The 25,994-nt window shown below is 37.1% G+C and overlaps 1 protein-coding gene across 4 annotated transcripts in view; it reads right to left on the bottom strand.

Annotated features, from left to right (window-relative positions):
- LOC122538584 (serine proteinase stubble-like) overlaps nt 1-25,994 on the bottom strand; it is a 97,418-nt gene that overhangs the window by 1,439 nt on the left and 69,985 nt on the right. For 2 of the 4 annotated variants that reach the window (XM_043672797.1, XM_043672798.1), the window contains exons 2-7: nt 13,003-13,092; nt 7,062-8,080; nt 6,657-6,922; nt 5,874-6,147; nt 3,518-4,002; nt 1,067-1,364 (exon numbers count right to left, since the gene is read on the bottom strand). In XM_043672797.1, coding sequence (XP_043528732.1) covers nt 1,067-1,364; nt 3,518-4,002; nt 5,874-6,147; nt 6,657-6,922; nt 7,062-8,080; nt 13,003-13,084 — 2,424 coding nt within the window. In that variant the 5' untranslated portion in view covers nt 13,085-13,092. The remainder of the gene's footprint in view (nt 1-1,066; nt 1,365-3,517; nt 4,003-5,873; nt 6,148-6,656; nt 6,923-7,061; nt 8,081-13,002; nt 13,093-25,994) is intronic. The other 2 variants (XM_043672800.1, XM_043672799.1) reach the window with 2 other exon arrangements.

Genomic DNA, 25,994 nt, shown 5'->3' on the forward strand with positions numbered 1-25,994 from the left:
TATAATTTCATTTTATTATAATTTCATTTACGAAACTGAACTAGTTTATATAATAGAATGAAGAAGACCTCGTTCTTTGAATCATTTCCAATTGAATTCTTTCTATCGTTGTCTTTTTCAACGTCAGAAAATTCGTGTATACATCTTCTCGAGATTAAATTAACTCTTTCTTTTCACTCGAGATTCGAAAAGAAAAATAAAATAAAAAATTCGAGAATCGTAGAGACAAGTTCCATTTTCTTAATTGTATTAACAAGGCCTATTTTACCTCTCGAACGTTTCAATATTCGAGGATTATATCAAATATAATATGCTAGTAGTAGATGATCTTCTAATCGCTGACATTCATCATTGCGAGCATTCTGATGATATTGGAATATGAAAATATTCTAGGTTCACACAGGTTCTACTATACTTTGCTTAACGCTAGAATCACCAAAGTGGTCAAAATGACCAATTTATAATTCCTGTTAGATATTTTACAGACGTAACAATACTGTATTCTTAAAGATTTAAATAATTTTTTCTAAAATATATAAATGAAAGCTCCTCTATATTGTATTATTAGAAAATTTCTCTATTTTTTTGACTTTGACGTCTCCGAATGGAAATTTTATGTTTTAACCATCTAAGTAGCTCTAAGTGTTAAAAATTCACAATCTATAATTACAATTGCTCAATTGTTCAAACGTATCCAAGCCTTTCAATTGTCGCAACTGAAGCTCAATAATTTTCACATAATTTTGGAGTCGATTAGGCGGAGTTGGAGCGAGTAGAATAACGAGAAGAGCAAATATACGAGCTCCCCCCTCCGAAAAAGAAGAGAGAGAAAAAAAAAGAAAACTGAAAGACTGAAAGATTCCAATACAAATAAATAATATAATAATAATAATAATAATAATACAAATAATAGTAATAATAATAATAATAATAATAATAATAATAATGATACAAATAATAGTAATTATAATAATAATACAAATAAACAGCAGAGAAACAAAAGTGTAGACAGAAGTAAAGACGAGAAATTGAAAGAACACTGGGAAAAACTTTCACGCAGCTTTACCTCTTGCAACACAGAGGGTAATGTACCACCCTCGCTGAGCCTTCCCCAGCCGGTGACTGTTGCATTCTCGCCGATCAAGAGATCGTCAGTCGCTGGCAAACAAATCGGTGAAATATGCGGCGCGAACGTCAACGAGCTCTCCAAACGGACCAACGCCAGATCGTACTCGTAAGTGAAGAAGTTGTACTTGGGGTGGACCACTTTCTTCGCGACTCCACGCTCCACGTAAGGCAGTCGTTCCTGCACCGATGAAAAATCGTACTCGCCCACTCTGATCCGGATCTGCGAGGTCAGCAGGCTGCAACAGAATCGATAACGATGATTTGCTTCGTTTTGCGTTCTAACGAAGCGTAGAAGAAGTGGAAGAAGCTGTTCCGCGATCTGTATTCGGGTTAATCGAGGTTCATTCTCCATCTATCGGCCAGAGGCCGGCCACATTTGCATTCACTCACGTAATCGTAACAGGAAGCAATTATGTACTTCGATCGCGCTTCTCCTCCCGTGATCAACGCTCTTCGATCATCTTTTCTTCTTGCTTTTTTATCGGAATTTTTTGACGAACACGCTATACCTTTGGGAGGCTTTTCGTTGGATTATCATCATCGCGACAACTATTTTATACTCGCTGTTCGAAGACTTTTGAATCTTTTGAATTTGATAGTTTCGAAGTTCGTACGTTCTCTAAATTATTTTAACAGGATTCTACAAACGAGATCTTAAAAAAGATCCTGTATAGTGTACATTGTCATATGCGTATGTATATAACAAGTTAGAGATTAGAAGTTAATCTCGTGCTATAAAATCGGAAAAATCAGAAATAAGTTGCGATTAAATTTTTTTCATACAAGAAGACAAGATGCTTGAAATACAAGCAATCGGTAGAAAAAGAAGAAGGACTATTCCAATTCTAAATTGATATCTTCTGACATGACTTCGAACGAGCATTTTGTATTTCCTAAAATAGTTTCAGTTATCCATTTTGGTCTTTCACTCTGATTCCTCATTAATTTTACGATCTCGCTGTATCGCTTACGTATACTATCACCGATCATACTATCATCTACGACACGAGTTTGCTGGGTAGTTTTACTAACGAGTCTACCAGCAAACCACGAATGAAACACATTATTAACACGTTCACGACGAAGCACGTATGCAGAATGTTTGTACTAGGCTATTTATTAGTGCTACATCGCCTACTCATATATGCATTCTACACGCTGTAAGATTTCTAACCAACGTAAAGAGCCAGTAACTCGTTGGTGACTTCAAGATCTCAGATAATATAGGAAGTCGATGGGTGAATTTACCATCACTGGCTACGAGTAACCGTACATGTAGTGCCAGCCATAAATATCGAGGTATCCACTGATATTTAGCATAAATTCGAATGCTTTTTACTGGTTTTCAAAAAAACGCGATACGAACCAAGCGAGATTTTCAAGAGAAGCAAGAAATTCGAATTCATCTCGAAGTGAAAAAGAAATATCCTCGTGCTAAATATTCATAAATATCGTACTAAAATACATGTACAATGTGCATTCAAAGACACGTAATACTAGAAATGTATATAGTATAAAAGAAATACCAATACTAAATACTATATACTATAACTATAACTAATACTAAATACTATATACTATAAATATAGCTAATACTATATATATATACTAATACTAAATACTATATACTATAACTAATACTATAATACTAAATACTATATACTATAATTATAACTAATACTATATATATATATATATATATATATATATATATATATATATATATATATACAGTGGGGTGCAAAATTGAGTCAATAATAAAATTTTTTCAGAAAAATATTTTTTATTGCTAAAGAAAGTATAAAAACGTAAAAGTTTCCTAATTTCCTAAAAGTTTCAGTTTCCTAAAACTATAAAGAATCAGATATTCAAGTTTATTTTCATGTTTTTATACTTTATTTAACAATCAAAAATATTTTTCTCAAAAATTTTTATTATTGACTCAATTTTGCACCCCACTGTATATACTAATACTAAATACTACATACGTATATAGTATCAAAGAAATACCAATACTAAATACTATATACTATAACTATAACTAATACTAATACTAAATACTATATACGTATATAGTATAAAAGAAATACAAATACTAAATACTATATACTATAACTATAACTAATACTAATACTAAATACTATATACGTATATAGTATAAAAGAAATACCAATTATACCACGTATAATACTAAAATTACCAAATAACATCAAAAATTGAAAAATCGGAAAATTCGTGGCGTTCGTTCCAATAAGAAACCAGCAACGATTCGCGAGAATATTTGAATAATTAATAATTAATATTCAAACTGAACAATAACTGAACGATTGACAATCAACGTTGCGAAATATTTGAATAATCAATGTCACCAAAAAGAGCTTTTACTCACTCGTCCACGCAGTGTCCAGCGGTGGCGATCCAGTTCTCATTGAGCACCGCTCCTCCGCATCTGTGAGTGCTGGAGAATCCGAAGAACGAGGTACGCCTAACAGATACCTGCCAAGGCCATCGACCGAACGGCGCGTCCTTGCCTCCAACTATCCTGGTCTCCGGTCTCGGGAACAGGGGCGGTACCCCGCATTGCATACCCTTGCTCTCGGTTGCGGCAGACACGGTCAACACCGATCCAGTTTTCGCGATCGTCTCGGTCGTTGACGACGCTGTCGTCGTCGTCTCAGGTTTTGGAGTGGTCGTAGTGGTGCTGGTAGTAGTGGTGGTCGTAGTGGTGCTGGTAGTGGTGGTGGTCGTAGTGGTGCTGGTAGTGGTCGTCGTAGACGTGGTGGTTTTCTTCGTGGGTCTAGGCCTAGCAGACGTCTCGAAGTGGGAAGTGGTGATGTAATGCGCAGCGCCAAGTGGTTTGTGGAGCTCCGTGTTCTGCGCAAAAGGAAAGAAACAGCTACGGATAACACAAAGTGGACTGGATGGACTGAAGGATTTCGAATTTATCCCTTTTTCTTTAAACGAAGCGAACGCGAGCATTTCTCCCCCAAGTACCACAGATAAAATAGAAATATATTTCTTAAATTTTTTGCAAGCGATACATTTTCATACAAGACGAGATATTTCTAAACTTCGCTGTCAATTTCTCGGCCAACTCGACGCGAATCGGCCAGGTGATGGATAGAGTTATTCGTATCACGGTGTTCAATCGACTGTGTAATCGAGCCGAAGACCGATCCTTGCCGTTTCTTTTGTTGCGATTAACAGTAATCTCTAGCAAAAAGTCCGCGATACGCTGCGTTTTCTTCTTTCGCCCGGCGAAAAACGGTGTTTTTCCTACGACCAACACCGATAGAATCTAACAGCACCGCGGGGTATGGAGAGTACGCTGTTGATCGAGGATATAACACGATGAAGCTGTTCCTTCGAGGGGAACCAATTTCTAGATAAGACGCGGAAGCATTATATCTTTCGTACAGGGAAGAGGCGTTCGTGATTATGACCAGCGGCGCGAGCTAAAGATCCGTCAGTTATTCGAGAAATCCATGAGATTTCACGGGCACGTGAAATTATAACGAAATGATCTATCATGTGTGTACAGTGGTGCTTTGCTAATTGGCCTCACTGGGGTTCAGATCTTATGCGAATAGTTATCTCAAGAGAGATATACACTGGATAAAATTACTATTATGCCCTTATTATTATGAAAACGTGGAATTGATCTATCTCTGCAGTGGTCTGTTAATTGCCCACGGATAAAGATCTTATTTGAACAATTATCGAAGAAGAGAGAGGCTGGGTGAAATTATTAATCCTTCGCGGGGCTAATTTGTTTATTTCAATCGGTTGACGCTGATGGTTAATTTAAAATTTGATTAATTTTTCTCGTGATTTTTTTTTTCTCCAGAGAAATATGAAAACTGTGGACTGTTGTTACAAACAATTTCATGGAACCTAATTGCACCTAAATTTGTAAAAGCGAAAAAGTAACTAATTTTGATTTAAAGTTGACTTTCAAGAAATATTATAAATCAAAGCGACATGGAAAATGATTCGTTAATTCTTTCAATGATCAATACTTTACTCTGTAATAGCAGAAGATTACTATGTATGTGATTTCAATTCCAGGAACCATGAGGATAACGAAGCAAATTATCAGTCAACTACTATGCTTAGTGAGCAGTTATTCGAACGATTGTAGAAATTTCATTATGATGAATCTTATATGAATGTACTGCTGTTGATAGATCATGAATTTTCATACAAATTCCTATTTTTATATATATATATAAATTCCTATATTTATTTATTTATGCTACATTTATTTTTTATATAAATTTATATATATATATAAATTATATAATTTATATAATTCTTATATTTCTTTCTTATATATATATACATATATAAATTCTTATTTATATATATTTATATGTAATTCATATTTTTGTGACAATTTAACTTAATTGAGCGTAAACAATAATTTTCTTCACTCCTCAAATAAGTACTTTATTTACTATATAAATGGGAGCATTTTATTTCCATGAAATATTTACCATACCGTGAAATAAAATATTTACCAACCTGCAGTATTCAAGAAAGACGCGATATTTGTCAAAGATATCCGAACCATACAAATAATGATTAATTTTAGTTAAACTGTCATTCAGAAGCTCTCGATTAATATATATATATATAAATATTTAAAATTAAAATTTCCTTGAAATAAACGGCCCAGTCAATGTAACGGAGCGTTACGAGCGTTCGAAAGTTAAACAAACTGATGAACGAACGTCTGCACGTACTTCTTGCGGTTCGGTCGGTTTGAAACTCGGCCGCGGCGGAAATGCTTCGGGCCCGTTCTGAAGGAGGCTGGGGTTGTCGGTCCAGTGCGGTTTCAAGGACGGCCTCGGCGGTGTCCAACTGTTCTCCGACCAGAAATGCGAGCTGCTGGTCAAAGGTTTCGTTGTTTCGAGCGAGCCCATCGGCTTTGTGGACGACGACGGTCTTTGTTTTGTGACGAACACCGGCTCTGTGGTCACGTGCCAGTGAGAGGTCTGTGGCAAGGATCCGGCTGCGCTAGAATGAAAGAAAAGCTTGAAGCTGGCGCTCGAAAAACCTTCGTTTCGCTTGATTGCCCCCATTAATTACCGTGTAAGTTGATACAAATAGGAACGTTGGACGTTAATTGAGTTTGGACTCGGTGGAAGAAACGCGGTAAAAATGATAAAATTGATTTATTTGACGAGGCGGTGGGTGAAGTTACGCTTGCAATGGGAAAATTTATGTTTTCGCGTCTTGAAATATTGCTGTGTGATACCTCAAGTACAACGAGTCTTCTGCGCTCCTAAACATTGAATAGTGAATTCTTCAGAACGTGAATTTTAATGTTTTTAATGTACTTGATGTATGCACTAATGAAAGATTGTGAAAAATTGTAAAAATCCTTCTGCCAACAAATCCTTCTGCATAAATAACGAATAAAACACAAGGTTTCTTTGAACAAACGAAATGATGCGGACAAAATTTTGATCTAAAGTTTCAAGCAAAGGCAAAGGTAAGTGTAACGCAAGGACATAGTCGAATACCTGGTGGTGGACTGTCCATTGAAGTGTGTCGGTCTGGCAGTGGTCGAGGTTTTCATAACCGTGCCGGAACTATTGGGTTTCGAGACGAAGTTCGGCCTGGTATCTGGTTGGTCGTTCATCGGAATCGGTCGATACGTGGTCGTTTTGATGGAGAAGTACGGTTTCGAAAAGTCTGTCGTTGGCTTCGGGGATACTGGTTTGGTCGCCCACTGCGGACGTTCCGTATGAATGAAGTTGAAGCTTGGATGAGGGTCCTTGACAGGTTCCTGATCAGAGAGAAATAAACCACTATTGAACGTCGCTCAAAATTTGTTAATTTGCTACTCTGTCGCGTAAGAGGATCTCTGTTAACTTGCAATATTGCCAACTCAACTCAGGAATATCAAACAAAATTCAAATACTCACGTTTTCGTCAACCGAGTTAACGCTAGGTCTGTGTATCGACTCCTGCACGCTCAAATCGGCATCCTCTTCGGTCTTGCTGTCATCCGGTCTCGACTCGGACGGTCTTTGGCTATTAGGCCTGTTGGGCCTTATACTCTCCTTCTCGCTAGAAGCATGCTCCTTCCCCGGTAATCTAACCACCAACGTATTGTGCCCGCTCTCAACCTTATCCTTGAACCCCTGATGATGACTCTGAAAACTCTCGTGCGTCGTGTCCTTCTCTTTGACGCCCGCGTGCTGGCCGTTTTCCGGCCTCGTCTTCTGAACGTTCGACGAGTCATGATGGCCGGAAGGTCTCTTCGTGTTCTGACCATTATCCTCCCAGGAAACACTCGCAGCGGGCCTCTTCGTACTCTGAGAACTCGGTCTTTTCGTATTCTGAGATCCCTTCTCCCAAAGATTCACGGATCCACCGGACGCGGGCCTCTTGGTGCTCTGGGTGCCCTTCTCCCAGAAATTCGACGAGCCACCAGGAACCACCGACGTTTGAATCCTGTCCTTGTGATCGGACGTCGGTTTCGCGTGCGGTCGTTTCTGCAGCGGCCTAGCGGAACCGGCCGAGAGCGGTTTGTGCGGTCTGCTGGACCCTCCGGAAGAGTCGAGCGTCTCGGATGGATGGTGACTCGGCCTGGCGGTGCTCGTGTCCGTGACGAGGAAGCTGGAGAGGGAGGTCAACGTGGGCCTGGTCGACTCGTTGCCCAGCGCCTCCGCCAGGGTCGGCCTCAACGGGCCGGACGAAGAGGACGCGCCGTGCTGCTGATGGTAATGGTGTTGGTGGTGGTGATGCTGTTGATGAAGATTGGACGCGGTGATCGCGTTCGTCGTCGTATTGTGCACGCAGCAGCTGCCGAACATGAACGTGTCCACGCACACGCCCACGTGCGTGCCCTCCGATTTGATGCACTCCCACACGAACATGCACGTGCCTTCTTTCGACTCTGGCCCGGGGACTCGACAGGGCTTCGGCGTGATTTTGTAACCTGCGTGTCACACGTCATAATGGATAGGGCGTCAAAATGTCAATTTCTTCCAAAGTTCTACTTTGTCCTTGTCCGATTAGGGGGATGAAGTAATAATATAAATAATATAAAGCGACATAAATGACAAATAATACAAGTAACAAGTATAGTGTTGTAATATAATAACATTGTAGAAGATTTATAAAATTACGAACTCTGAGCGGAAGATGAAACAATATATTGAGTATTGCAAATTTTTGGAATTTCCTTTCATACTTTAAAGTTTCAATTAACCTATTAAAAAGTTGAATTTCATAGCGTGAATTGATCGAAACTAGTGAAAAGCAAAATGTTGCGTTGAAGCAACAAAAGCCTTCAGCGATGATGCCCAATATCGATGACTTAAATTTTTTGACAATTTCAAATTAAAATTAATAATATTATTTACTAATTATATAAATAATCATTAGATTTATGCGCTTCATAAAATGTCTTATATTTTACACTTGATTTTATTTTTATACAATTGATGTACTTAATAAAACTTAATACTTATATGAAACGTCATCCTGAAGAGTTAATTATGAGCTTCGAAAAACTCGGTCAATTAATCTAATCAAACTCGATTTTTCAATTCAAGTATATTATAACGTTATGACAAATTATTGTTCGATCCCTAATGGATTTAGAAAGTTCTACTACTAAGCTTCGAGGTATTTTGAAAGGCCATCGTTGCGCTTAAAAGCCCCTCGTGTTAATCCAGCCTGTGTTATCGACTTAAACGTCACGTATTTCGCCTTTTCGAAGTTCCGTTCCGGGCTTGGCATTCGAAACAGTTACGAAGCGTTTGAAAACGATTAAAGCTAGTTGAAGCTGAATACATCAAGATACCCTCGAAATTTCCATCATCCTGTCACTCCACGTTATCCGATCATAATGTTCCATTTTAGCGAACTGCGAATTCTAGGGTGAACGCGAAAGGATACGAAATAGGCGGAGGTAGATAGACGATGTATTGTTTCAAACGTCCGATGACTAGTTCATCGACCATTCTGTCGAGTTTCTATAGATTAATTCGTATCAGATGTCAGAAGAAGAAGTAACGTGATTCCTTTCGTAGACTAAATGGCATCAGCACAATAGCGATAGATTCTCATACGTCATTTTTCGAAACGTCACGAAGGTTAAAAATTATCCCAATCGCGAAGAATAAAAATGGCCCAATACACGTGTAAATAAATCGATTTTAAAAGTAGAATCGCTAAATTTAGTAAATTTCTTCGAAGAAAATTTTTATTCCTTATTTTGAAAGACATTTGACTTAAGTTTGCTTGAAAAATAACGGAGCATTTTAAGAATGACAAAGTACAAGTAACTTTCTTCGAAAAATGTATTATTACGTTCGAACGATCAATTTCCATATTATTATATTATTATATACCATTCAGGATGCTTTTTGAATATCTTCAAAACGCTTTTCTTACTTGTCAATTTGAATCCTTGAAAGTTACGACTGCAAAGTCATAAAATCTTGTTGCTGCAACTCAACTCTTTTAATAACCAGAATGTCATAAAATTTCGACGAAGGAGAACAAACGGAGAAGAAACCTGGTATAAACGTCGTTAACCTTTTTTCTCAAAGGAATCCCGTTATTTTACAAATTTCGGATTCTTCAAGGCTTCATTCAAGCAAGTAGAAATATTTTCGAAAGTACTTTTCGAAACAGCGAAAAGAAAGAAAAAGAAAGAAGAGAAAAATTCAATTTTCCTGCAAGGCATACGCTTGCGATAATACGCTTGCCATACGCTTGAGGGGTTAACGCGCCGTAACGATCGCGATATCAACGAAACTTGCTCACGAATTCAATCGACGCTTGTTTCCTCGGCGTCGAGCAACGTTGCACGAAGCTTTTTAACGATTCCCCGCGTTGACCCACATCGCGGGTGCGTGATGAGCGACCGTTTAAAACTCTTTAAACATCGTATCGACGCAGCTCTCTGTAATTAACGGAGGAGGCATCCTGGGACCCGCGAGGTCGCGTTGTTCGGGGAATAATCGTTTCTCTCGTTCGAGGAATAACCCCGTCGGATCGATGGCTCCTCCAACACTGCGCGATTCCCCGTTGGATTTCGGGCGGATCGCTAATTAACGGGGTACCCTGGCTCGAGAGACGATCGAGTTCGGTAATTGGAGCGTCGTTAACGTCCCCCAGCCGCGCAACCTTCGATAGAATCTTTCGTTCGGGTTGGTGAAAGTGCGCGGTGGGGTGCTCGTAATCGCGCGAGAAGAAAGGAAAAAAGGAGAAAAAAGAAAAAGAAGAAAAAAAAAAGAAAAATTGGGGGAGAAAAAGAACGAAAAGGAAAAAGTACGCGATGGATGGTCGAGGTGTACGAGAGTACGTGGAACCTGGGCCAGGTCGTTAACGGGCACGGTAAGAGCGCGTAAACGTAAGAGACGTAAATTGTCGCGGTTTCTACCTTCACGGTCTCGCTTTCACCGATATATACCACGTTACGGCCTTAATTAAAGGAAAAACTTTATCGACGTTCGTTCGTCTTCGCGGGGAGGAACAATGGCCAATACCTAGGACTTAGTAGTCCTCGTAGATCTGAAGAATGGCGGCTAGTTACCCGGGAGGGAGAGTTGAGTTGTTGGATAGAGGCGGGGACTTGATTTCATTCGGTATTTTAGAGTTTGAATTGGACGGTATTTCAATTGGAGATGAACAACGAAAGATGATGAGAGAAAGACACGATTAAAATGAGAAACTCAAAGGAACGCAACCCTTTCTAAAAATTATTAAATTATTAATAAATTAGTAAATCGGAACGGAGTTCTAAAACCCAAAAGTACAACTAATAGGACAAGTATCTTCAATACTTTATTATAAATTAATAATCTCTAGATATTAAAATAACAAATTATAAAATTTTTTTCTATTATTAATTAATATTAAAATCATAATTTAAAAAATAATTATTATCATATAATATAAACAAATTTACAGTTTATCCCATAAATTCTTTTATACAATAAAATTAATAAAATAATAATATTTAATTAATTATCATCATATATAAATTAAATTCATTAAAAAAAAAAACTACATATCGAATAAACACGACAAACATTTATTTTCTAAATCTTCACTACTTTAACGCCACTAACCAAACTATCTTCAAATTTTAAAGAGAACGAAGAAGAACACAACCTACAATCCTCCCCTTTCGATGCTTCAGTCCTCTCGTCAAGAAATTTACTTTATAAGCTGCACCGTCGTTTATATCCAATCGTTCGCGGACCATCGGGATAACGTCTCCCCGTGGAATTGCAAAAGGGTGGCGAGAAAGCTCGCTCGTCTGCTGGAAATATTAAAGGGAACATCGGTTTCTGTGCCGCCGGCGGTTGCCACAGAGGATCAGTCCCTTTTTGCATTGTAATGTGCCGGGCTGGTAATTAAAGGCGGATATTAAAGCTCGTTGTTTAGAAACGCGGGGGCGTGTAGCACGGCACTGACGAGGTAATTACGCTGGCGTTCGTTATGACTGTGTACATAATGCAGTTGGTAAACGGGGGATGGGAATGTTATTACGTTATCATCGTAGCTGAAGGGTAGCGGAAGATATTAATTTGCTGCTGATGTTGCGAGCGAACGAGGAAAATCAACAAAAATAAATACTGCGAATTGATCGTGTTCCCCGTGTAACAGCTCAGATGCTGTTGCAATTTTCTTCCGCTGTGCAATTTATCGTCAGCGAGGAGATTTCCCGGTATTACACGGTGGTGGTAGCGCACGGTTAATGAGAAACAGAAGCTTTTCCAGGCTTGTACTACCTCTTCGAAAGTTCGTAGAGGACACGAGGGAAAGAAGAAAGTCGCCCCCTTTTGTTCGCTTTTCTTTTCCCACGATCGTCAGGCAGACGGCCGACTGCACCTTGACCGAGTTCCTTGTCCAATTAGGTGTTACACATTTCAGGGAGATCTCAATGAAGAGAGAGAGAAAGAGAGAGAGAGAGAGAGAGAGAGAGAGAGAGAGAGACAGAGTAAAGAACATTTAACGAGAGTCACAACCAGAACTGAATACTTTTACTTAAGTAAACGATACCAGTTAGAGGTTGATATCGTTGAACACTGACAGTTGCAAAAATTTAGGTCCCGCTTATTGTTCAAGTTCGGAATATTGAATTTGATCAGTCTCTATCAGAGATACAAAATAAAATAAAATGAAATATTTCAAGCATGTATTTCTGCGACATGTAATATAAATCGCTGTAGTCATCTGTGACTTCGCGATATTAGTTGAAAAAAGAAAATTAAATAAAAATGTATTCTATTTGGAAATCATTACACAAAGATAGAATAGAGTCCCACGCTAACAATAAACTGTTATGCTGATATTGTCAGAAGGTTAAAACGCAAACATCCGAAAGACTTGCTACAACTATAACACATCATGTATGTGTCACTCGCGTTTCTATAGTACTTGCCGTTATATATTTATATAATCATATAAATAAAATTTATATATAATTATATATAAAATTATATAATAATTTTATTATATATATAATATTATAATATAATATAATAATATAATATTATATATATAATAATATAATTTATATGTATATAATATATAATAATTAAAAAAAAAACTTGGAAATCGCAGGAGTTAGTTCAGAAGAAAAGAGAGAGAGAACGATCTAAATGCACAGGATGTCAAGCATAACATCAAAACGAAGCGAATCCAATTAGTGGCCAGTTCTGGTTCGAAAGTACGCGAGAGAGAGAGAGAGAGAGAGAGAGAGAGAGAGAGAGAGAGACTCGGTCGCGAGGAAGTGGTCCAGCCAAGAAAATCAAGGCTCGAGGAGACACGGAGGAAAGGAATGCGCTGGCTACTGAAATACTCGCATTTAAAACCACCAAAAGTTGTATTACTGACTGTGACCTCGATTCAGCGTGCTCAGGGACCTGGCGATGCCCGACCACCAGAGAATTGTGGCCACGTAACCGATCCACCGCATCCTGATCCCTGAAATCAGAAACGTAGGCGCAAATTAGAGACGCGTTGCTCACAATTGAAATCGCGCTTACGCGAAAATACGATTTTAATCACACGAGATCGATGGACCTCGCGACGAAACTTCTCTCTAAATAATAATACACAGAACGTGTTCCTCGTAACTGCAGCAAACCACGCATTTCGATGAAACGAAATGATCGCCACGACATCAGACAATTTCGTCAGATCCTCAAATAGATCAGCGTTGCAAAAACGAACGACCTTCCTCTCTTTCTTTTGGAAATTTCACAAGGTGGAAGCTAAACCTTGCGCAAATAGCAGATACCAACTGTACTGTTGGAACATAGAATATCAATCCTTCGCGTGTTTCCAATTTCCTGTTCGACTCATCTGTTTCTTCGTCGCGCGGGAATGCACGAGACAGTCGTGTATCGACATTTCTCGTCGACCTCGAGACCGACGTACGTGAATTCTTCCGTGAAAAAAAAGAAAAAGAAAGAGAAGAACAGGCGCGAGAGTTACGTGTGTTATAAATTTACGTGTGTTACAAATTCTGCGAGCAACAGCTACAAGTGGTACAGATCGCGAAATTCTTCGTCTAATCCCATCGGGACGCGGTCACGTGTGTTGTTAGTTATCTCCGGGCTGAGTTACACATTTGTATAACTGGCGTTATTGCCTGTTTCACGGTTATTCACGGTACATGGGTGCACGCGTGAAGACACGTACACGCGGGGCCGCCACTCTTCGGTTTCTGTTGCTAATAAGCATGCCTAATGCCGCACGTTCCTCGCGTGCCTTGGCATCGTGCCAAAGTACCATGCCGAGGTCACATTTTCGCTCTCGATACGAGAAATCGAGCGAAATCGGCCGTCACCCTCCGCGACTTCTCGCTTTCTCACTGTCGACTTTGACTTTTCGTTTTGGAATTTGGAACCTGTTGCCAAACGATTTCACATCTATTTTTCTACTTTTTTTAGTTTTATTAGATTTTGATAGTAAATACGTACATATGTGTAAGATCTTTGTCACTTTTCTCAAAAATTTAGAGGTTTACTGGTTGTAACTTTATATCTCTAGTATGTTATAAATCATAGATACTATATTATCAATTTTTCTATTTTTATTTAGATTATGATAGTATATATGTATGTGTAATATCGTTGTCGCTTTTTTGAAAAATTTAGAGGTTTATTGGTTGTAACTTTATGTCCCTAGTATGTTATAAATCATAGATTCTATATAATCAATTTTTCTATTTTTATTTAGATTATGAGAGTAAATATGTACATGTAATATCGTTGTCGCTTTTCTGAAAAATTTAGAAATTTACTTTACTTGTAACTTTATGCTCCTGGTTTGTTAAAAAATGTAGATTATTACAAAAAGCTTGTATCTTTGGATGTGATAGTTCTTTTTACCAGTTAATTTGATGTAATCCTCATACGAAAATAATATCTTTCTAGCTGTCAACTAACATTTAAATTAAAAGATCAATAAAAATGAACTTATCGTATTAAGTAGTTAATGTATGACATTTATTGATTTATTTTCTACGATTTTATCACGGAATTTAAAGGAATTCTTATTTTATTTTCAAGTAATTTCTGTAGTAATGGTTTCAGTTCTTCCGTCAAGTTGATTTTAATGCATTGATCTAGATTTTCACGGACTTCTTTTTATCGAAAAATAGCCTTCGAAATACTTAACGACTGTGCTTCTCGAGAGGAATTTCTGTCTTGGAATTTAATTTCATCATAACTTGCTTTAATATACGATATTTTCTTGTTATTTCTATTACACTAAAGATTAATGATATTTCATATATATATATATATTTGAAACTTAGACAACCATTTATATTAAAGTCTAGCGACGTAGTACAATGGTGGTGGTACCGCAAATTTAATTATTCTGTACCAAGTGTAAGATCGAATTTCAAGATATTGGAGCCTCGATAACTCAACTATCGCCTTCATATTAAAAATTAATATTTGACTAATGTCAAATTCAAATTAGTTGTTAAAAAAGTTAATAACATTTCACAATATGAAACAAACGTTATTCCATGCCAATTTCGAGACACTGATCATCACGTGTATACGCATGTATAACTCAAATATCGCCTATGTTAGAAATCTTACATTAAACTTGCATTAAAATTTCATTGTTCCATGTTAAGTTGAAAAACTTGAACCGTACCATTCGTTGTTTATTGAATTTTTTCCTACTACTTGTTCCAGAATCGAAACCGAAAGCGAAATACGGCGCGATTTTCTAGCTTGACGGAGGACGGGCCTGATTTTTTACGATGTTCCGCCACTGAAACGAAATGATACGGCTAGAACACAATCGTCGTTCAGCCGGCTTTCTACACAAGCCCGGACGAAAGAACTCGTCACAGTGTAACGGTTTAATGAAATGTGCGATTGCACTGGACCGTTCAGCCGTGCCTTTGTACTAGAAACCTTTCACGGGATTCATAATTTTTGCGTCCGCGTCTTATGAGTTCCCCCGGTGTGCTAACCTGAATTCAATGGCGGCGTGTAATATCACCGACGAGCCGGGTCGGTACGTGGAGCGTAGTCGCGAGGAAAATCAATGGATCACTCCGAGAGAGAGAGAGAGAGAGAGAGAGAAAGCTCTCTTGTCTCGCGATGGGTGGAGCCTTCATAGCTCAAATTCAATTAAATCTACTCTCGATTAATAAGTACCGATCGTGACAAATTGTGACACACCAGCTGCTTGCACCGAGAGAGAGAGAGAGAGAGTCTGATTCTACTGTCCTCGTGTACAGTTTACATAATTGTGTTTCATCTAGCAGGAGTTTGCTACTACATTCTCCTCTGTATCAGTGATTTTTCAGAATCACTAAATACAGAGGTGAACAAAAAGTGATTCTTGCTAAAGTTGATAAATATTGCCGCTGTGTCAGAGAGTGGAATTTCAAGTTGATTTTACACGTCTCGAATGTTGTTCTACGATTAACCCGCCGCGGCTGAGTCAATTCTAGTAAGTAGATACGTTCCACGTTACACTTACGTTATTATTATTTCATCTAACTCTAACGAGGAATTTTCAACTTTCCAGCGAATTTTATCGTCAGACGACAACAACAAACGTTCCTCGTGACAAAATGAAATATATTCAACGCGACCAAGCGTTCGAAAGCTACGCTGATTGACGTTAAATAAATGATAAATTAAATTGATCGAGATAACTCCGAGGAAATAAGAATGAATCTGCTCCCAACGAAAACGAATTTATCATCTCGCGATTCTTCGCGACAGATAAATTTATGAATTTATTTTAAAAAATGAAAATATATTATTATATCATTATTATATTTATAAATATATAATTAATATATTTTTAAAAATTAAAATATATCATTCAAAAAATTGTGATTACTTTTAAAATATCATGACTGAAACGAGCAGTAAACGTAAGGTATAATAATAGAGACGAGGATGACAATTTAATTTTCTGTTGGAAACGAAGCTGTCGCTGCGAGAGAGGATAGAGAGTGAACGTGAATAGGGAAGTGTAGGATACAAGAGGAAACACGGAAGATGAGGCAGCGGATGTCTTCTTCCCGCTCCGTGTCTATCGACGACGGCATTGATTATTATGCAAATAAATGAAACAACAACAACAACAAGCGTGAGATAACCGTGACGCTCGCGATATCATGGCCAGCTGACTATGTTTCCGTAGCCGGCGCGAGGATTTCTTGCTTGAATATTACGTGAAACGGCGTGCGTACGCGTTCACGCGCGTTTACACACGGAGTCGCCTCGGTCAATTAGGGTATTGATTTAACAGGATTTCCAGCCTGGCGCGAATCGCTGCGGAACGTTGCACGAGTGAGGGAAATCGGCTGGTATGTACTGAAATTCTAGCTATACCTTTCTGAATGTGCATTTCGACCAGTCCGCGGCTCGTGAACGTGCGTTAATGAGCAAACAAGAATTCGCACACGCAACAGACAGGGAAGAACAGTGAATAAATAAATGGAAAACTTTTTCATTACCCTTTAACATTATTGATCTTATACGGTCTTTCATCGTTATGTTGTTGTGCATGTTTATTTTGATTAGCTTCTGGTTATGGATGAATGTTAATGAGGAAACAAGAACGAAGAAGACTGTGAATAAATAAATCGAAAACTGTTTCATTATTCTTCAACGTTATTGACTTCATCGGTCTCTTTCTTTATGTTGTTGTGAACGTTCATTCTGGTTAATTTCTAATTATGGATGAGCATTAATAAGGAAACAAATATTTTACAACAGACGAGGAAGAATAAACAGACTGAAAATTTCTCGTTTTTTCTCTAATATCATTGATCTTATCTGTTTGTTTCTTCATGTTATCGTGTATGTTCAATTTGGTTAATTTTTAATTTTAATTCTAACTGATTAATTCTATTGATGGATGAATATTAATAAGGAAAGAATTTTGCAAAAGACGAAGAGGTCTGTGAATAAACACGGATTGAAAATTTTTCATTATTTTCTAATGTTATTGGTTTCATCAGTTTGTTTCTTTACATTGCTGTGAATTTTAATACATATTTATATTAATGAACAGACAAGAAGTGTGCAATAGTTAAATAAGAAATAGACTGAATATTTTTCATTATTAATTATTTAATGAAATTTTCTTCACAATCCAAAAATTCAATCTACTAATTTTGGAAATTATTGAATTTTCATTAGGTTTCAAGAAATATTCTTTATAAAATAATTTATAAACAGTTTTTATAAAATATATCTAACATCTATTACACTGTAATTTGTATCAGAATCAACAATATTATTAAAAAAGGAACTATTTTTCAAAAAAATGCAATCATAGCTGAGCAATTGTTCGTTCACTCCTGATTAATAGTGAATTTACTTTATAATGAATTTACTTTATATTTACTTTATAATTACTTTTATATTTACTTTATTATTACTTTAATTTTATATTTACTTTATTATTACTTTAATTTTATTTAAATTTACTTTATATTTACTTTATTATTACTTTAATTTTACTTAAATTTACTTTATAATCAATAGTAATAATAGTTAATTTATCTTATAATAATAGTTAATTTACTTTATAATCAATACTTCAGTTTGTCCACCACCAGACAGCGTAACAAAGTCAAAAACATCCCCCGCCCTTCTTTCTGTCCAGCAACATCCTTGGAAACCTCGAAGGAAAAAGAAATAGCTCGGCGTGTCTTAAAATTTGTCCCCCCGATTCGTACCTCGGAACGCCGGTAGGTACTCTTCTTTTCGAAGTTCCCATCTTCTCTGTCGTCTCTGGCGTATCGAGCCGCAAAAGAAAACCGGCAAAAATTCGCGGACAAAGTCCGCGCACGTTTCAACGACAGCAAAACCAGCGAACGCACCGTGAACATCGTGCGAACGTAATTGAATGAGTAGCAGGTGCAGAGGCCGGTCGATAGCGGGAAAAACTCGGTGATTACAGCCGAGGAGAAAAGAGAGAAAGAGAGTGGCGGCATGGTCGCTCGAGGCGGCTTGTTACCGAATTCTCGTTTCGCATACCGGGTCAACGGGCTGAATTTTCGGGTCGTTTTTTCGGGCAATTTGTCTCGTTGACACCGATTCCCCTTGGCCAAGCGGACTGTCCCGACTACCGCGCCCGGATGCTTTTTGTTCCAAGCGGTTCCGATGCAGTTTTATCGTGCCTCGCGTCGTTTCAACGACGACACACACGCCCGGACTAGGACCAACTAGGATCACGTGCCAGGGCAAACTCGATATCCGATAAAAATTGCCGCGAAAGCCGACGCCGAGAGCCTTTTGTTATCCCCTTGGCGAGAAATCGATTTTTCGCTTCTTCGTGGAAGATTGAATGGGACGAGTGTGGGTGAACGTAGGCGGTGAATGCGCCACGAACGTGTTATCGAGTTCTCTCTCTCTCTCTCTCTCTCTCTCTCTCTCTCTCTCTCTCGAGTTCGCTCGCGCTGTGCAACAACTCTAAAAGCATCCCCCTGTTGAAACAACAACTTTTTCCTGTCTGTGTGCTCCAAACAGTGTCCAACAAGTATCAACTTGTAGAAATTGTTTGCCTATACCGAGCGAGAGCGAGGTAATTGGAGGAACGTTTCGGTTTTGTTCCGGTCTCGGAGCAAGAAGTTGCTCAGACGCAAATGTAGCAGATAATTTATTCTAAATTGCGAGTAAAAGGTGGCTGAAAAAGCCTCGTTTCCAGCAGCGTGCTGCATTTATCGTTGATCGACTGTGTTTTCGTGCATTTAATGCAGAACCTGAATAGAAGACTTGTTTCGTCCGCTAAATATCGTAATAAATATTCTGCTTTACATAGTTTACGTATATTTGCGTAGATATATTTCGTGTTCTCTCATAAATGTACAAAAGTCACGGTCTAGTGATAAAGAGCGAGCAGAAATGGAAAATGCGAACGTAATCTTAAAGAAGATCAAAAATAATGATCAAGAATAAAGATAATCTTGAACATTTCGAAACCCCTCAACACACATAAAAAAATTGTTACGCCATATTTTTCCAGTCTTTCAAAACCGTACAACTTTTGCATTATAACAATTTTTCATTAGACGCGTAATTTAATTTATTTCAGCTGTGCAGGTAACGTGAATCATTCTGTATAATACGATATTACAATATAAATTAATTATTTTACGCGTGTATTTCCGTAAATTATGCGCACTACGTGCATCCATTTTACATTCGAATTTCCCATAAAGCCATACAACTTTTTCTGTATTAAACAATTTTTCATTAGCCGCGTAATTTAATTTATTTCAGCTGTGCAGGTTATTCTGTATAATACAGATATACGATATTACAATATAAATTAATTAATTTACGCGTGTATTTCCGTAAATTATACGCGAACCGCGTGCATCCTTTTTTTACATTCGAATCTCCCATAAAATGCATGAAAATGCACAGTCTAGCGATTGCTAAATAATTAAAAATTTTTCACCGACGCGGAACGTCGGTGAGGGTGCAGCTTAAAAAGAGGTGTCGAGCTCTTCACATGTGCTTCGAAATTCGCGTCGAAGATTTTACGTTTGGAGCACGTAAAACTCGAACGCGAAACTCGGTCTCGGTCTAACGGGCAGGGGCGTTCATCCAGAGTGATATTTCCTCGGCGTGGCGGTAGCTCATTATCATCTTAAGCGAATCAGGCTGTCTGCGCGCGGCGCGGCGTAGAAAACGGTGGCGTACGCTCGCGGCGAATCGTTTAGTCTCAAAACATTGATTCGCGTCTGAACCGAAGGCGGTCGGCTTCGAACGCGCGTCAACACGCTTCACGGCACATAAATCAACGCGGCGCTGTTCGACCGTTGGCCACGCTTTCAAAGAAAGCTTGCCCATCTGGGTCGAGCTCCCTCCCCCCTTTGATTTACGCCGCCGTTTTACGCGATCATCGCATCGCGAGAGCTTCCAACGCGGCGATCGCGTACCGGTCATTCAACGACACGTTCCGCGAGCAACGCGTCGCCTTTTCACGCGTCACGATTTATGAACCCTGTATCTCGAACGGCATCTCTCCATTTTACACACTCCATTTACCAGCTAATGGAATTTTCGAACCAACTATCGCGTTCCACGTCCCCAGAAATGAAATCCTTGCATCCATTGCAAAAGCTGGCTCGCGAAAGCATTCGCGACGTTCACCGCACCGAACACCTTTGTGTTATTTCGTGTCGCGCGTGGTATGCGAAACGTTTCGTAATTTTCTTAGCGATAAAATAACTTGTACTGTTGTCGGATTTTCGTGTGGATTTCATATCTCTGGGAATGCAATTAAAAAGTTGTACATCTGTAAGAGATTGCGTTAAATATTTAAAGAATTGCGCATTAAATATATTATACATTTTATATATTTTTATATAATATATATTTTATAAATTTTTTATATTTCATATATTATTTATATATTTTTTTATTTTATATATTTTAGGAAATATGTATATTTTTTTACTTTATATATTTTATATACATTAAATATATTATACATTTTATATATTTTTATATAATATATTTTTTATATTTTATATATTGTTTATATATTTTATATATTTTTTTATTTTATATATTTTATATACATTAAATATATTATACATTTTGTCTATTTTTATATAATATACTTTTTATATTTTATATATTGTTTATATATTTTATATATTTTTTTATTTTATATATTTTAGGAAATATTACGCTTTAAATATTTTATATATTGCACATTTTTAGCCACGATTATGTTGGTAAAGTTTCACATTCAAAAATTCGATCAAAACTTTCACACTTAAATGTACATTTAACAAAAATAACAATAGCATAAATAACTATTAATCTTCAGAGACAGACAAATCCAATAACACCTGGATATAATTTTCAATCGAGTGAAAATAAATTCTCTGTCCATTGATGCCCTTACTAATTATTAATTCGAATTGTTAAACCAATCGTTCCTAGCATCTTATCTCGAACAGAGTTACGAAACAACGTAAGAGACAATGTAGGATAATTTATTGATGTTAGTGATGAAGTTGAAGCGTGAGTAGCCTGTCTGAGAATATTCCTGTTTGCAGGAGAAAAATGCCGTGCGCATATTGGCTGATTCTACTTTGTCAGCCTCTGGTTGCGCCACTGGAAACCACCATCAAAGGGGCACGCGGCGACGATAGAACCGCGAAGTGGTACGCAAACATCAATTTCATGTCCGAAAGCGTCGATTATCTTGATTGAGGTTTCCAGACCGAGAATGATTTCTTTGGGACTGGAAGGATGATTGGTTTTATCTCTTTCGATCGCTCTTTCGTTCGAGGATGATGGTTTATGCAGGACATACGAGTATTCAATAATAATTAATAGTTTATGCTGTATAAATATTAATTGAAATATAATATGTATGATAGTTTCGTCAACACTATAGTTTTTTCATTTCGTTTCATAATCATAGCAGCGTAACAGAATATTTTCTCTCTGGATAGAGTTGAAATGAATGAAATACATTTTTATATGGTTTCTGAGTATATTTGTTAGTATCCAATATAATTATTATTTACTTTATACTTATACTTATTTAGTATCTTATTTACTTAGTATTTTTATTTAGTATTTTATACTTGGTATTTTTATTTAGTATTTTATTTAGCACACTTATTTAATATTTTTATTTACTTATTTGTTGTTAGTCAGTACATTATTCTGTGCATTCATATTTTTACCTAAATTCGGAATAAATGAATTTACAGTTACATGAATATGTATAATAATATTATTTATGTTAATACTTTCTATACATTATATTAATGCTTTCTTCGAAATTTCCAATCAAGTTTGAACAAAAAAAAAAAGAAAAAACAAAAGAAGAAAGAGAATGATTGTGAATAAATAGTGGCTCGGTCGATTGAAGACAAATAAGTCCGAAGATATCGAGAAAAGAGCGTCGTGTAGGAATATTTTCCAAGTCGATTCTACGAAATAAGAAAACTTTTGCCGAGTATCGACACCCACCCGCTCGTAGAATATACATCCACAAATAGAAAGTTTTGATAGGAAGCGAAACGATCCGCAAGCGAGACGAGGAAACCGGATAACGTTGAAGGAGTATTACCGCGACGTTGGATATTGTTCTCTTCCCTCCCGAAGCTACCGATCATCCCATTTCCCATCCCCTTTCATCCGTGTGTCTTTTATACGTGGAAAACCGTCTTCTCCTCCGCAAGGGGAATTTCGATTTCTATTTTTCTCCGCGTCGCTTATCAATAGAAAATGAAAGTTTTACGCCGCGAAACTGGCTCGGGACGAGCTTCTTGCGCAACCTGTCGCGAATATGGGACGAAATTTGAATTTTTATAGAAACGGCTGGCATATAGAGAACTGGAACTTGTTTCTGATATACGTGGAGAGATATATCTTTGTGTATTCTGCGTATAATGTTACTGGTTTGAAATTTATCAAGGTGTTATTTCACGGTTGTCTTTGCATCGTATCTTTTGCCAATGTCGTTATTCGTTTGCATTAATTAATTCTAGATAGATAGATGTAATTTCGTTTACTTCAATTATCGTTTTAGAACTCCGAGTATTTTCCAAACTCTCCGATCGATGTTAACGTCGATTCTTAACTTGTTCTTGATAGGATACGATATATTTTCAATCCTTTCTAAGATAATTTGACGAAGTTTTAAAGTTCTTTTTCAAATTGTGCAAGATTCTCCGCCTCAGAAGATCAGACTGAGATCAAAACGTGCGAAATGGCACAAAATTACTATTATCTCTTGGAAGTAGCTGAAGAACAAAGATGTGTAATGAACGGTTGAGTATCTCGCGCCAAGAGTGAATAATGATCACGCCTCGGAAAGGAGAGATACAAGAATGATAATATTTAGGAGAAAGAAGATTCGTCTTCGAGGCAAGGCAGAATGGCATCGTAGGCAAGCGGGATGCCAAAATCAATGGAATCGGCCGCGAAAATCGTTTGCCGGATATGTTCCGCGTGCTCGCGGTCAGTCGAGTTCTCGTTGCCCAGAAATATGTGTCACTTTTTGCGGAGCGCTCGTGCGCCATGCGAGAGAGACGAGTAACACGAGACCACGGCCCAGTTCCTCTGCAACCGCCAGGGACACACGCACTATATTTCTCCAGCGTTCCTCTTCTTTCTTTCTTCTTTCCGTCATTATTTCTCCTCTATAGTTTCTCTCTTTTTTTAAAATGTATTTCGATTCTCGTCCACGTTGAGAAGACTAGTTAAAGAACACAGTTGAATGATTTTGTTCTAACTCTCAGGCGGTGGAGAGTTTTATAGTCGCACGCGAACATGGCGATCAAGTCAGGTTCGAGTCGAATCTTTCATTGACTTTTGAAGTTAAAATTTTAACGAGCGGCATGTAACAAATTGAGAATTCATTCATTTTTAAATTACATTTTACACGTGCTTTTGATATATTTGTCAAATGTATTGTAATACGCGATGCTCTTTGAATTTCTGATAAATAAACTAATTATTTTATTACTGATTATACTTAAAGCGTTAAACTGCTTTGGTATATAGTAATTGGATAAATATATTATTATTATGTTTTTACTCTTCCAAATGAGGGATAGATAGTTCAAAGTTAAATATACTTTAATTATAATTTCTCTTCTCTTGAGAGTCATTGAAAATTTGAAAATAAATTGTAGAATTAATTACAATTATTCTGGGAAATGACATGTTCAATTCATCAATATTGAAAATTACATGTCCATATATTTGTATTCTTTAGATTTTATTTTATTTAATTATTATGACAGACTGTTATACCAATATATAGTTTCAGGTGACATTTTTATTAATTTTAATAATCATTTCATATACCAATTTATCAGTATTTTCGTTTTATAAAATTTTACTTACACAAGATTAGTACATTCGATATTATATTATATAATAGATCCAAACGTAGATGTAGATATATCTACATGTAGAAGATTAATATTAATATTAATAAGAATTGAAGATTAATATTGTGTATAGGTATAATAAGTATTATTGTAAGTTAATATCGTAAGAATACTTTAAGCAAAGCAATTGATGAACTCAATGTATAATGATTAAAAATCGATTGTTCCAAGACTGATTACTAGAAAATATCTCAATGGCTTCAAACGATCTTCTTGCAATAATTATTACTTTTCAGATTTCATAAATACTTACATATATCAATTATTATTTTCATTTTTTATAAGTGAACAAAGTTCTACTTACAAAAGATTAATATATATATATACACAAAGAAGAATAAATTTGCAGAAGAATAAATTTATGTACAGATATAGTGAAATTAATGTTGTAAGAACACTTCAAGCGAAATTTGAGAGTTGTAAGAATACTACAACGATTTCAAACGATCAATTTAATAATCACCATTCTTCAGGTTTCAATTATAATTTTCCACTTTCGTAAACGTGAAGAAAATTTTACATTGCAAAAGATTGACATAACCAAAGTTGCAGAAGAGGAATAAAAATTGTGTACAAGTATGGCAACGTAGAGTTAAATTAATGTTGTAAGAACGAGTTCAAGCGAGACAAAAAGGAGCAAGTTCTGTAATGGATGAACTCAATGTATAATGGTTGAAGATGGATCGAACAGGTTGATTGTTCCAAGGTTGGTCACTGGAAGATATCTCAAGGATACACCGGCGCGGCGTGGCGATTCGATCGGACTGGACCGAGACCGTTAAGCGTCCAGCGGTGAGGAAAGAAACTACTGCTCTACCCTACATGCTTCGAATAGTGTTCCGATCGGTGGCCTCTCTGGGGCAAGGTCAAGAAGCAAAGAGTATAAAACTGTCGCTGACTGGTGTTTCCTGGCCGGCCAGACATCGCGAGAAACCGTGCTCAGCAGCAAAAAGCACACGCACCACATGACCTACTGATCCAATGGATTTATCTGATCGTAAAGTCTAATCTCGTGGAATTTATCTCGACTGTTCTTCCATCAATTTTCAAGCCGTTTGCTATCAGGATCAAATTTTCCACGTGGAAAGCCCCGTGTGCTCCACATTAAGATTTCGCGTGATAACAATTTCAGAATCTTTTCGGACTGCACTTGATACAAATTTCTGTATTAAAACCAAACTTTTAACGATAGATTTTTTTACTTATTATTTTTAGATCATTCAATCGCGAAATTTTTTTTAAGCGACGTAAGAAGCATTCTGCTCTTAAGGAATGCAAATGTAGAATTTAGAATTTTTGTGAATCATTGTTTTAACAATTTTTGAACGAAAAGAGCTTCCAGAATATCTGAAAATTATTCTTCTTCCGTACACGATTTGTAGATGAACGTAAGTTTCTTTCAGAATCAAACTTTCTATAGCTTTGTAAAATGTTTCTCGACTTTTCT

The sequence above is a fragment of the Frieseomelitta varia genome, unplaced genomic scaffold, assembly GCF_011392965.1.
Source record: "Frieseomelitta varia isolate USP_RPSP 00005682 unplaced genomic scaffold, Fvar_1.2 scaffold_168, whole genome shotgun sequence".
Taxonomy (NCBI): Eukaryota; Metazoa; Arthropoda; class Insecta; order Hymenoptera; family Apidae; genus Frieseomelitta; species Frieseomelitta varia.